The following is a 13,110-nucleotide window of genomic DNA, read 5'->3' as shown; positions in this document are numbered from 1 at the left end:
AATAAACAAAAGTTGCCAGAGAAAATACTCGAATTTTGTGTCTTTTTTATGACACAGAATTCAAGTACTAGGTAAGTCAAAATTTCAACTCGTGACTGTACTCATTGTCCCTTTTTTTAGTAACAATAAAAACTATTAGAAGGGGTTATGTATAATAGATCTTCTGCTAAAAGCTGACCATGAAATGGCACTAGATGATTTGAATACCTGTGCTCTATCTCGTGGCACATTTGGAATTGTTTCGTCTAGCCTGCCTTTCATCAGACGTATAGATATATAACCTGTAGCTTCTCTCATTGGCTACGGTGAATAAAAACCGAATATAATTGTCTAATATTAGTCAGTATAATAATTGTAGAATACGTCACCATGGCAATTTCAATTGAATTATCGAGGGGTGTCGCATTGTTAAGAATTTCATTCAAACTATTTCGTTTTGTTGAAAAAAGCCCACACTCCTCACTGGACTAACTGTTGAAATCTTTCCTTTTGTTGTTTTTGTTAAGCCAGTAAACCTAGGTTACTTCTTTTACATCACCTTTAACTATGCATCTCCAGAGTAATTAAGATTTTGCATCCCTGTAATGTAATGATTATTTTTATATATCATGGTTTTCTTATTCTACGATGTCATCTTATCAAAGACACGCCTTCCATCCTACGATTAGGCGAACAGGAATTTACACCACAACCCAAATAAGGATTAGTAAATGGAAATTTTAGTTTTAGAATCCCTTCAACAGTTGTACTACTTGAGACTAACAGCGAAAGATTTCAGGATATTGAACTAGAAAAAAAAAAACATCGGACAGATTCAACTATAAGTGAAGAAGAGGAGTTGATTGTAAATACCTTATAAAATGGTAACATTGATAATAACACAAGCAATGGGAATGATGGTGATTGTAAAGATTGTGCACCCACGTATTCTTTGTTCCCCAAATGAAAGGTAAAGATACAAAACACGTTGACTGTGAATTCTTTACATTTATTCGGTAATGTACCACCCGTCACAGGTGTGGCCGTGACGGCTCCTCTGAACGAACCAGCTGTACGTGTGCTCGGCCAGCTACCCAAGACCGCCTTGGCTGGTTGCTGGCCTCCGCACGCGTTGTAATCACGCGGTACACAGACTTATACTTAAATCATCTTTAGTGAAACAGCGACAGAGGAGGGTTGTGGGTCTAGGTCGGCTGGGGATGTAGTCAGTTTCGGTCAGACCTAAAATGCGACGAAAACTGACCTACTCCAACCTTAAGAACAATTTCGGCTGCATCCTTAAACCTCACAAGACTATGGGGAACACCTTCCCACAACATTTTGATCTTGAATGTGATATCTAACAAATGCGTAAACTATACATCATGACTTGTCTACCCTGTTGGTGTACACTTAATTTGTCATATAGAGTACAGTTTAGATATTAAAATAGTGGCCATACAACATTTAGGGAAGGTGAGCACCATAATCTAGTGAGTTTTAATGACACAGCCTGTAGACTTTTAGTCAACACCCGTGGCATTGTGTACCACCACAAGCTTGATTTAAACCCCTCAGTATCACTCGGGCTACACGCAAATAAAATAAGACACAAAACGTACAACGATTCTAATATAAACGTAGCATTTGATTCTTTGGTACGTAGGAATGTTAGGATCTACTGGTTGCTGGCGCGTGAAGGACACAGAGTATAAAGTCACCACTTCTTCTTTAAACCTAACACACAAATAAACACAGAAATATCCTCTTCTTTATTTGGCGTAGTTTGTTTATGATAATATCAGGTAGGCAATCACGCCCACACGACTCATGTATGTCTCCTTACATCCATTTTCATCCTTACGCTTCTATACACTGATTAACACTGAAAATGTCTATGTACAGTAGTGTCAGTTGGCTTGGTTGCCTCGTGTGCCGGCTAGAGCTGTCAAGGACTCCATCGAATTGATATAAAAACACGTAGCGAAGTTCGTAGGAGAAACTTGGGATGTAAAAAATGATCTGGGGGGGAGGGTCTTACCCAACCACCTTCGGGATGACTTTAAACTTCCTGTCACGAGCTTTCTCCCTTCTGTCTCCTTCTTCCTATCTCTTTCTCTCTCTCTCTCTCTCTCTCTCTCTCTCTCTCTCTCTCTCTCTCTCTCTCTCTCTCTCTCTCTCTCTCTCTCTTTCTATCCTCTATATGTACACATTCATAGGTGGCTAGAGTAGCTCTTAGTAACAGTGAAGCGATTTCTCTTTATATTCGAGGTGATCCACTCAACAATTGTTCCTTACACGGGCGATCGTTCTTTGATCACTAAGTTTTCACGACGGAATGCATCGGAGCCGTGCGCCATTTCAACGCCTCCGTTAATTCCCAAGTCCCCACGACGATTCTCGTCAGTGACGCACGTCAGCAACAGCGTAACACAATCGGGAAGGAACAGTGCTCACTTTTTTTTTCTAAATTTTCTTTAAAAAATATACAACTACTCATTGGTACTGTTGTGCTCAGATTCACATTCTTTTTTCGTAACGACGAGTGTAACGGTTCGAGAAACTATCCTCGACGACGACGACGACGACGACGACGACGAACGGAAGGCTGGGGTTGAGAGGAGCATTTGGTCGAGCGGGGGGGGGGGGGGGTTTGTGTGCCCGCCAGTCTTCGGAACTTCAGTCTTTTTTTTTCTTTCTTTCCTTTTTACAGAGGAAATAATAGTGACGAAGAAGACGGGTTTGAATGTAGACAGACATAGAGGTGAAGAACTAAATAAAGTCCCATGAAGTAACGCTTCGAAAAAAATAAGTTTGTACTCGATTGGCTGAACCATGAACTAAGCTTAGGTGTGGCTACTCCCTCTCTCCACACGTGGTTGAAACTGGCCTTGGTTGTTTCGATCTTCTTCGTTTTCGATGCCTGTTCAGACTCCTTGTTCGGAAATGCTTTTGTTCTGGACAAAAGCCGTCGACATAAAAGTAACCTGGACTCACTCTTAAAGGTCTAAAACCTTTCATTCTTTTCATTAACCGTGGATATGTGTCAGGAGTCATTAACTTCACCCCCGGTGCTGGAGGCTGGCAGGGTTTCGTAGTTTTCAGGTTTCTAATTCTGTGGGTAACAACTCAAAGTCAGATGACGGGGATATTCTAGGTTTAAACACAGCAGTTTCCATTCTGGAGTTCTATACTGTACTAGTTTCTCCAAAGTATTAAGAGTTGGATGACAACACTTCCTCTGGCTTTTGTAGCTCACAGGATCGAGTCTCAGCCAGCAACTCGCAAGCTGGAGATGTTCCTGATCTAATCATCACGATGTATCAGAGTAAAATATGACGGTCTTCGCCACACAAATCACGATGAATCCCTTCTATGCTGGCTGGCACTTGTCCTTTACTTTTGGCTACCGCAACACTTTTGGTAACAGAAGGCTAGGTTCTAGGTTCGTCTTTCTGCATGTCTTTTGTCTGAGAATATGTGTACATATTTTTATTAGATTGGGTACTGAAGGCATGGTGTGTGTTCTTATATCATTGTTGCGGAGATAGCATTGATTGATTTGTTTTATTCGGAACTGTTATCATAAGTAGAGTGATGATTTTCTTGTACTAGCGGTGATGTATAGATGCCACGCGAGTGGTTTCATTGTAAAGTCTGAGACACAGGTGTTTTACTCTGTTCTTGATTAAATTATTGGTGTTTCCCCAACCACTTGAATATGATTAGCAATGGGAGAGTTTCTTGTGGTAAAGACTAGTCGATTTTTCTGAAGGGCTGCCCTTAACCTGAAGGAAGCCACCCCACACCCCCAAAAAAAAGTATTTTGTTTACCACAAGAGAGTCTATACATCACTGTATTGAAGGAATTAAAACTTATTCTAGTCATGGCTCGTAACATGAACGAAAGTTCCCTCTTGATCCACCAACTTCAAAAACTAGAGCTCGGCTGCACCTTTGACCGGGCTGAATGCTGAATTGTAATTGTTGCACTAGATCAGTGTTGTCACTGCAGCTGAAGAAAAGGTTGTCTCTAGGTAAGTCTGTATTTTGGAACACGGATGGTCTGTGGAGATATACTGCAAGTTGTCAGGCAGAGTGACGATGACGGAGTGAAAAGTAGTTAATAAAACCGAATGTTTAAGTGTTTTGTGTTTAAAAACATAGTGTCTGAACAAGTAGTCCAAGAAAGCTTTAGAAGTGTGTGGGGGCTGTGGGAGTCAGATATGATAACATCTTATCTGGACGAGTTGGCAAAGGAAACACAGACAGAAATATGGCCCAGAGTGGACATATATGAGGAGAGTTAGTTCTATGAATCAAAAATGAATAAACGTGATAAGTCGTGGGACAGGAATGTGGGATCAATATCCCTCTGCGGAATGTCTTTGAATGCTAGAATGTTCTGGGTGGAATGTACGGATTACAGAATGTCATGGTGCTCGCAGCCTCTATATCGAAGAAAGTATTGATGAGTGGGATTTTGTATGGATTTCCTTGTTTATGTTGTCATACCTAGTGTAGTGTGAATCCTTCAGCTTTAAATGAAATATGTATCAACAAATTTTGATGTATTGAAATGTGTAGACTGACTGCCTCAACAAAATGTTGTGTAATGATCATATTAATACCTATCACCAGTAATGATGTTGGTTGATGATTATATATTGGCGTTAGATTTGGCATTAGTGTTTGTTAGTGTTAGTTTTGCTGTCCGACAAGACCATGATCAAGAGTACCCAAAGAGTTGTTTCTCTGTTTCAGCCTTTATAAAATCTTATTGTTGACATACAGGTTATTATGTCTTTTGCATGGGCTATTTCATGAGTCCTGCACATGTACTTTAGCTGTTTCGGAGGCAATAAGTCGTTGTACAAGTCTTCTGGATGTCTCGCAGTTTTCTCCACGGGCATTGCGTCGTGTCACTCAGGGACAAAAGCTCGTGATTCTTCTGGTGTTGTGTGACGACTCTAAGCATCTTGAGGCCTGGATTCAATGACCCTCACGCTGTTGGCACCGGGGGAATCTCCACGGGTCATGCTAACCACCAGTGAAGTTTCCTCTCGCGTCGCGCCGTGACCTGGGACTTCGGGGCACCGCCGCCGCTGCCGACGCCGCGGGGGAGGGGCTGTTGTGCTGCGTCACTGCTACTACTCGAACGGTGGTGGCTGCGGGTCCCTCCCATTTTAGTATTGCTGGTGCTGCTCCTGCTGCATGTCCCCGAGCCAGGAATCCGGCGAAGGGGGGAACTCAGGGTAACCCGGGTTGCTGCTGTTCGAGCTCATATCGCTCCCTGGACCCCCAGCCAGGATACTGACGCCGCTTGCTGCGAAAGAGAAAATTCGCGTTAGTCCTTCCAGAAATTTAATTTGGCAGAAGATACAAGGAGTAGGTGGAAGATTCAATAGTTCTGGACCTGCTGGAGGAGGGAAACCTGCGTTAGTTCGGGGTAAGGCCTGATAGGGGAAGGTTTTCGATCATTGTTTTAGAGAGGAATTTGCGGTCGAACTCGGACGCGGGGGTTTTGTCTGCAAGGGAACGAAGGACGAGAAGGAGTCGCGTGGTGGAGGAGAAGAAGTGAGGAAGACAATGGAGTACTTCTATAAGGTAAAGAATGGGGGCTTCAAGGTCTAATGCCTTTTCTATGATAGCAGCAGAGTATGGGAGAGTGTGACTGGAGGGGTGGTATTAGTGTTTATAGAGATACGTAGAACGGATGATTTTCCATTGATGAGGTGGCGGCAGAAATGTGAGGAGGGTGGGGTGATATGGGAAGAAGGAGCGTTTAACTCCTTCGTGTGGAATCAAGAAATTTAGTTTCTCTTTGTTAGGTTTTGATCGAAGACGAAAGCCACTTTCAAACAGTATAAGTACTGTACCAAACTCACCAGGACCTCCATCTAACCTTTTTTGCTAAGATCCTTTTAGGGAGGAGTCTAGAATATATCAATATTTCGTCAGCAGTAAATAGAGCCTCTGTCCTTGGAGACAATATCGTACTGAAAAGATATTGTTATCGAATTGGTAAAGGGAAGATTTAAGGAGAGTAGCAGAGCGGAAGGTTATTAAAAGTCAAAAAGTAATCAGCGTTCTTTTTTGATTGGAGATTATTCTTCAATCATATGAGAATGCTGAGTGACTTTGTCTTTAGAGATATCATTAAAGTCCCCGTCATATCGACTGCATAAAAGATAGTCAACATCCTACATGGGAAACCTGGAATAGAAGACGTCAGATGTCAAGGAATATTGCCATTCTGGTCTCGATTTTGACATTGTACTCTTGTCATGTGGTTCATCGGGAAAAAAGTCTAATGTCGCTAGAACTCAAATTAGGTGACGTTTTTAGGTAAAAGCGAGATCTAGTTTAGGGTTAGGAAGTTATGAGGTAGCTAATAGAACGTCTTACGATTTTAGAACTAACTAGAAACTTTGAGGTATTTTTTCAGCTGTGCTCTTTAAGTTAGGTTAGCTTGCTAAGATAGGTTAATATGTGTGGCAAAGTTAGGTTAGGCTAGGTCAAGTTGATAGGTTATATTGTTAAGTTGTTAGGTAAGGTTAGATAAGGTTAGGTAAGGTTAAGTAAGATTAAGTAACATTGGTTAAGTAAGACGAAGTAAGGTGAAGTTATGTTGGGTTAAGTTGTTCGGTTAGTTTAGATTGTTACGTTAGATCGTTAGATTGTACTAATTTCTAACCTAGCAGCTTAACTTAACCCAAACTAACTAACCTAATCTACCTAAGCTAACCAAATCTAACGACCTAACCTAACGTAGGTGTTGTGCTAAACTGCTCATTATTGTATTTACTTAGAAAAATGGGCTTTATTTACTTATATTTTTAAAACTTACAATTCTTATACTTCTGAAAAACAACTTTTGATTAGGTTGTCAAAAAATGTGCATTTCTTGTACCTTCGAAAACCAATTATTGACTTGGTTTTCCATAAACATGCATTTTTGTAATTTTGAAAAATTATTTGGGTTTTCTGAACACATTATTTTTATAGTTTTCATATGTGTAAGAAAGCGCCACGTGCCTCTCGGACCAAAGCCGGTTTCCCAATGTTTTCCCTAAGATTGCAGGAGGGAAAAGAAAAGGACTAAAAAATGGCGGAATCCGCCACAACATAAGAACATAAGAATAAAGGAGACTGCAAGAGACCATAAGGCCTACACTAGGCAGCTCCTTATCCATCACCACCTGTCATCCCCATCCCGGCACCCTGGCGTATTGTTGATATTGCAGCAACAATAATTCTGTCTTGATTTGGCGTTTATCAATTAATTATATATCTACTTTTATATATTTGTTTATTATTTACATGTTTATCTATTTACTTATTTATTCATCTATTTATTTATTTACTTGTCTGATTTTTGGGTGGTGATATGGGATGGGGAGTACATTAAAAGGGCAAGTAGCTATGGTTATAGGTATCCAGTGATCAGGTGCTTGGCGGTCACAAAGACCCCTTGGTCAGGCAAAAGGGTCACAGTCAAACGACGATCGAGGAAACGCCGTGGCTGAGGGCAAAGAGATCTTGTGCACCCTACAGAGAAGGACATGAAGTCTTACGGCAGACATACCTCCATAGCTCCTGTCGGCCATCGGTTTCAGAGGAGCATTTGATATAATTTTGTCCGCATACTAATTGTTTTTCAGTAAAAGGAATATTTTATACATGGGATTACGAGTGTAACAGTATATGAAGGTTGTATTTTCATAGATGGATTCAGGAAGGGAGAGTGAAAGTCAAATGCCACTATACTGATTTGCCCTTTTCTCCCTCCCTTGACCGAGGAAAAATCGTACTTCTGACTTCCTGGCTGAAAAAACCCGCATCAGGCGGTTACAATTTCCTGGGGTTTTTCTTCTAGAATACCTTTGGAGATAAGAAAAAGCTGTCTCGTGTAGCTAGCAAATTTGTTCAAGCTGTTATTTCTGTTCCTATTTCACCCCCAGTCAATGAAACTACAAGTTCTCACACACTAATCGATGGTTGAAAGGGAATTGAGGAGGGGGGGAGGGGATGGACGTTGTCGTTGGGCATGACACCCAATCTACGACTTTCTTTGAGACAATATTGGACGTATGGGTAGAGAGCGGCCAAGGACATATATATATAGTATCAAGCTTACTTTGCCAATGGTCAAATGTGGTCTAAAGTACACTGTGTTTGGGGCAGAGCATGGTATCAGGTAAACTGTGTCCAAGACGTACATATTATGTTCACAGGTACACCAGAGAAGGGCTAGAATCGCAAGATTACTAACCAGAGCATGGTATCAGGTAAACTGTGTCCAGGACGTACACATTATGTTCACAGGTACACCGGAGAAGGGCTAGAATCGCAAGATTACTAACCTTGTTACTTACCAATGGGGGTCTGGTATGGCGGTAGGGGCTCCGAGTATGGGAATGGTGCTGCCATAGGATGTGGAGGAAGGGCCGCACTCGGAGAATGACCCCCACCCAGGTAAGGGGGCGTCCCGGCACCTGCCAACATACCTAAGGTCAGTAGGCAAGTGGCAGTCAACAGGCAAGGGACATGACATAAACAATGATAGATTTTGTTTCATAGTCATAACCCGATTTCATTGAGTATCGTCAACATTCTCGAAATCATGGTAATTTCAAAATATATATACAGTTCACATTTAGATTAAAATTGTTGAGGTTTTGAATCTGAATTGTATGAATGACTTTGCTACAATAGTTTTATCTGTTTTGATTTAGTATTAACAGTGACTTTTTTTTTCAAGATTCGTATCGTTACATGCAAAATAGAAATCAGGGAAGGCAGACATTATCAAAATAGTATCAGCAGAGAATAAAACGGTTTCACAGAGTTTATACTGCGAGAAATATTGGGTTACAGATGATAGAGATAATGAGATGAGGGTGAATTTTAAAATAAATGGAATAAATAACCCCCGCATAGTATAAAGAAGACTGCATCAATCTTATACAGTCAATATTTTAGGGATCTTAGTGACACCACCTGGGGCCAGAGTCGCGTGTCGTTCGTTTATAATTAGAGACAAATTTCCACTCAAAGAAGAATGTCGATCACTTTCAACTTTTACTCTCCCTCCGCTCTGATGTCCTCCTTTAATCTCCCCTATACCACCTTCTTAACTCCCCTATACCACCTTCTTAACTCCCCTATACCACCTTCTTCACTCCACTTCCTCGGCAAAATATTGTTCTCAAGGAAAGAAGCGCTGGTCATTGACAACAATTTACGTGAGAGCATTTGTCTTCTGAGGTCACAAAATAACGTTTTCTCTCCTAAGTGCGTCCCATCAAATCACCGACGAATCATCATACAAAAAAAAAAAAAAAAAAAAAAAAAAAATCCTATACAATACTTGCAATGCATTTGTCTCGCTAAAATTTGGGTTCATAGTATGCTTGATCAGAAGTAGAAAGGGGACGTGAGACTCACTGAGTGATGATTTCTTAAAGGAGTTATATTTTCATATTTAATAAAACACTTTTAACTTCACTAACTGAATTATGTTCATCAGTGATGAATACCAGAGTTTAATCCAAATTTGTTTTTTAATCTCTTTTCCCATGGTTTTTGTGACACGTGGGATTGCCCTCAGTCATCATTCCTCCATGCGCGCACAGATGACCTTGTTCCATGTTAATTAGGGACGGGGGAGAGACATTACGCGGCTCAGTGACATCAGGGATTACTGTAACGACTCATGACGTCATGCGATTGTTGCCATTTAGAGTAACGTGGCGTCATGTCGCCGGTAGGGGCCCAGGGGCTCATTAGGCGGCTAAAAGCTCAACACCTGCGTATTGAGAGCTGTAAACCATAATTTATCGCACCTGTCTGTCCGCTGGGCTTCGGGCGTGGAGAGAGAGGAGACAGCCGTGTACACGGGGTGGGGGGGAAAGGGGGGATTGGAGGAAAGTGGAGGAGGAGGAAGAGGGGAGAGGGGAGAGGGGGAAGAGGGGAGAGAAGAGATGAGGAAGGGTTGGACGGGAATAAAATGGGAGGACAGTTGAAGGTGGGGGAAGTGGGGAGAAGGAGGGAGGGGAAGTGGAATTAGGGAGTAGACGAAAGGAAAGAGGCAGGTAAAAGGAATATAATGGAAGGGAAGGAACGATGAAGATTAAAGACAGATGGGAATGGAGTGTTCAGGAGTAGAGGAGAAGGGTAACAGCCCCTTCGTCGGAGCTGAGGGGAAGGGCTGACTTCGATAACGAGGGCAACAGCTTGTTAGTGGCGGCAGGTGAGAGGCAGGGCGTGATGCTGGTGACGGTGTTTTAATAGATAAAGAGGAAGAGAATCATGGAGAACAGGAAGAGAAGAGGAGGAGGTGGGGAGAAAAGGGGAGGAGGAAAAGGAGCTGGAGGTGTAGGATAGAAGACGGAGGAAGAAATGTGCTTTAAAGTAGTGGTCCCCGATCTCTTTGCTCACAGGTCACGCTTATGCAACACTGTTTCTTTGAATCCTGGGGGGATCATTTTACCACGAAATTAAATCGTCTGGCATCCACTAACTGCCTCTGGTTTTTAGCTTAGGGACCTTCTTGGAACCTTTTGGGGATTCCCAGGGATTCCTGGACCCTAGACCCCAGGACCTTAGGTCGGGAACCACTAGTTTAAAAGAACAGGATGAGTGTCTTATACACCGACGGCGGGTGCCATGGGTTGGGGTTCTTACCGTGTATGAAGGGATGGGTGAGGGGGCCAGGATGTGGCCCCCCCAGGTGTGGACTCATTCCCGTCTGGCCTGGCTCGAGGTCGGCCATGGGAGGAGCCGGGGTTCGATAGCCGTCGGGCCCGTCCACGATTAGGTCGTCGCCTGCCGGGGAGGAACAAGAAATTTAGTCGTACAGAAGGATTTATTGGGAATAGAAAAATAAATGAGACGAATAGAATAAGTGGAACATGCTGTAGATAGACGGAAGAAGAGTACTGATGTGTGTATGTGTGTTTTGAAGGGGAGGTTGAACATATACTACAGAAAGAGTCCTACACTAGACATATCAGCGAAATTCCATACTGAAGGAGCAACTTGTGGTTCATCTATATTTGAGCTGGGACTTTGGGAATTGGACTTTTAAGTGCCTTGTGCAGATTGAGGCGACAGTCACGTCGCTACTTCGACCTCGAGGTTTGCTTACTTCCCAGCTCTCCAAGATTTCTCTTCCTACACATTCGACTATCCACCCAAGTTCAATTTTCCTAACATGGTAAAGATTTGTTTTTCATTTACGTTGCTAAGAAATTGGTCTGTGATTCTAAAGTGTAGTCTAATCAGCGTTTTTCCTCTTTCTGTATTATTTTTCGTGTTAGTGAGTGAATCTTCCCTTCCGCCGTTGCTCTTACGCCTGGTAGAATTTTTTGATCCCAATGACTTCTCTTTCGATAAAATTAGCATTTATGCAAGAAGTCAGTCTGCCTCCTGCGTATTTATCAAAGTTCTCCCCATGCTTTGTTGCCTATGGGGATCCGAACAGAGGAGGAAATTCCTACAGCCATGGGAAGGGTGGGTAGCCACTGAGTAAAACCAGTGATATCAAAAGACAAACAAGGAAAGTGGAGTCACGTTACTGGGAGAGTTGCGACGCTTGTATCGTCATTGATTGCTAAAGGAAACAAATGATGAATTTCCAACTATCTTTCGCTATTTTAAGGCTCCTTCTCTAAAGGATATGTCCTGTAGTCAGGACAACTCTTCCAGGAAATCTCCCGCCACACTCCGAGCCAAGTCTTGCTCCATCTCCCATTTCCTCCTTTGTTTATCACGAACACCATGTAATTCATAAAATGAAAATTCTCTCTCTCTCTCTCTCGCTCTCGTTCTTTCCCTTTTCTCTCGCTCTCTATCAAAATGTATTCAATAATAGATACATTCTTAACTCTCAATAATAAGTGTATACATATTTGCGCTTCATTATCACAGTTGTTTCAATCATTACACAACAGGCTTATATCAACCCACTTCTTATAGTTTGGCCTGAGAGTTCAGGTTGGCTATCCCCATCATCTCGTCCCCTTCCTCTCCTTCACTGTCCACCCTCCCTCTCTACCCCTTTCATTAGGACAGCACGTTCCACCTCCATCAATCCCCACCACCCTCCCTCCCTCCCTCCCTCCCTCCCTCCCTCTCTCCCTCCCTCCCTCTCTCCCTCCGCACCGCGATAAATAGTGAGCTAATCCCAAAACCAGTGCGGGGTGGACGGGCAGACCTGATCACGTATCTGTGTCCATGTGTGTGTGTATGTGTGTGTGTGTGTGTGTGTGTGTGTGTGTGTGTGTGCGTGTGCGTGGGCACATACGTTCACATGAGTATTTACAAGAACATGAAAGCATTACTGCATCCAGGCTATTAATAATTGTGTACATTTATCCGCTCATTTATCTTTATAGACCAAAAGGTCTCTACAGGATTTGTTTATCAATGTCAGTGTTAGAGTCTCCCCTTAGCTGAATGAAATTATCTGGATTTAATCAGAGCAAAATGTTAAGTTACATAAGCTCGAATAGTATATGAGGATATTTACTTTTGGTGCACGAGAAAAGTCATGGTAGTAATATGGCAGGCAACAGAATCTTCCCCGTAGTAATGTACACCAGTTATACAAACATATCTGATAGATTTCTATATGTAGTAGTTTTCATAACAAAGTCGTATCAATGCAACAGCGATAAAAAATATGATAGTATTCTTTTGATATATCGGATTAGTTTCGGGCGTCCACTGTAGTTTATATACAGTATACAATATAGAGTATACAGTTTACAGCATATATATATATATATATATATATATATATGTGTGTATATATGTATATACATGTATATATATGTGTGTGTATATATGTATATACATGTATATATATGTGTGTGTATATATGCATATACATGTATATATATGTGTGTGTGTATATGTATATACATGTATATATATGTGTGTGTATATATGTATATACATGTATATATGTGTGTGTATATATGTATATACATGTATATATATGTGTGTGTATATATGTATATACATGTATATATATGTGTGTGTATATATGTATATACATGTATATATATGTGTGTGTATATATGTATATACATGTATATATATGTGTGTGTATATATGTATATA

General features: G+C 41.6%; 1 protein-coding gene across 7 annotated transcripts in view; it reads right to left on the bottom strand.

Annotated features, from left to right (window-relative positions):
- Positions 1-955: 955 nt before the first annotated feature.
- LOC143032853 (LIM/homeobox protein Lhx3-like) overlaps positions 956-13,110 on the bottom strand; it is a 541,576-nt gene continuing 529,421 nt past the window's right edge. For 2 of the 7 annotated variants that reach the window (XM_076198017.1, XM_076198024.1), the window contains exons 6-8: positions 10,669-10,809; positions 8,358-8,489; positions 957-5,305 (exon numbers count right to left, since the gene is read on the bottom strand). In XM_076198017.1, coding sequence (XP_076054132.1) covers positions 5,166-5,305; positions 8,358-8,489; positions 10,669-10,809 — 413 coding nt within the window. In that variant the 3' untranslated portion in view covers positions 957-5,165. Of the gene's footprint in view, positions 5,306-8,345; positions 8,490-10,668; positions 10,810-13,110 lie in introns of all 7 variants that reach the window. The other 5 variants (XM_076198019.1, XM_076198023.1, XM_076198021.1 and 2 more) reach the window with 4 other exon arrangements.

Source organism: Oratosquilla oratoria, chromosome 14 (assembly GCF_046742065.1).
Source record: "Oratosquilla oratoria isolate Oo_2021 chromosome 14, ASM4674206v1, whole genome shotgun sequence".
Classification (NCBI taxonomy): domain Eukaryota; kingdom Metazoa; phylum Arthropoda; class Malacostraca; order Stomatopoda; family Squillidae; genus Oratosquilla; species Oratosquilla oratoria.
The sequence above is the reverse complement of the archived record's forward strand: the minus strand, read 5'-3'. Positions and strand labels throughout refer to the sequence as shown.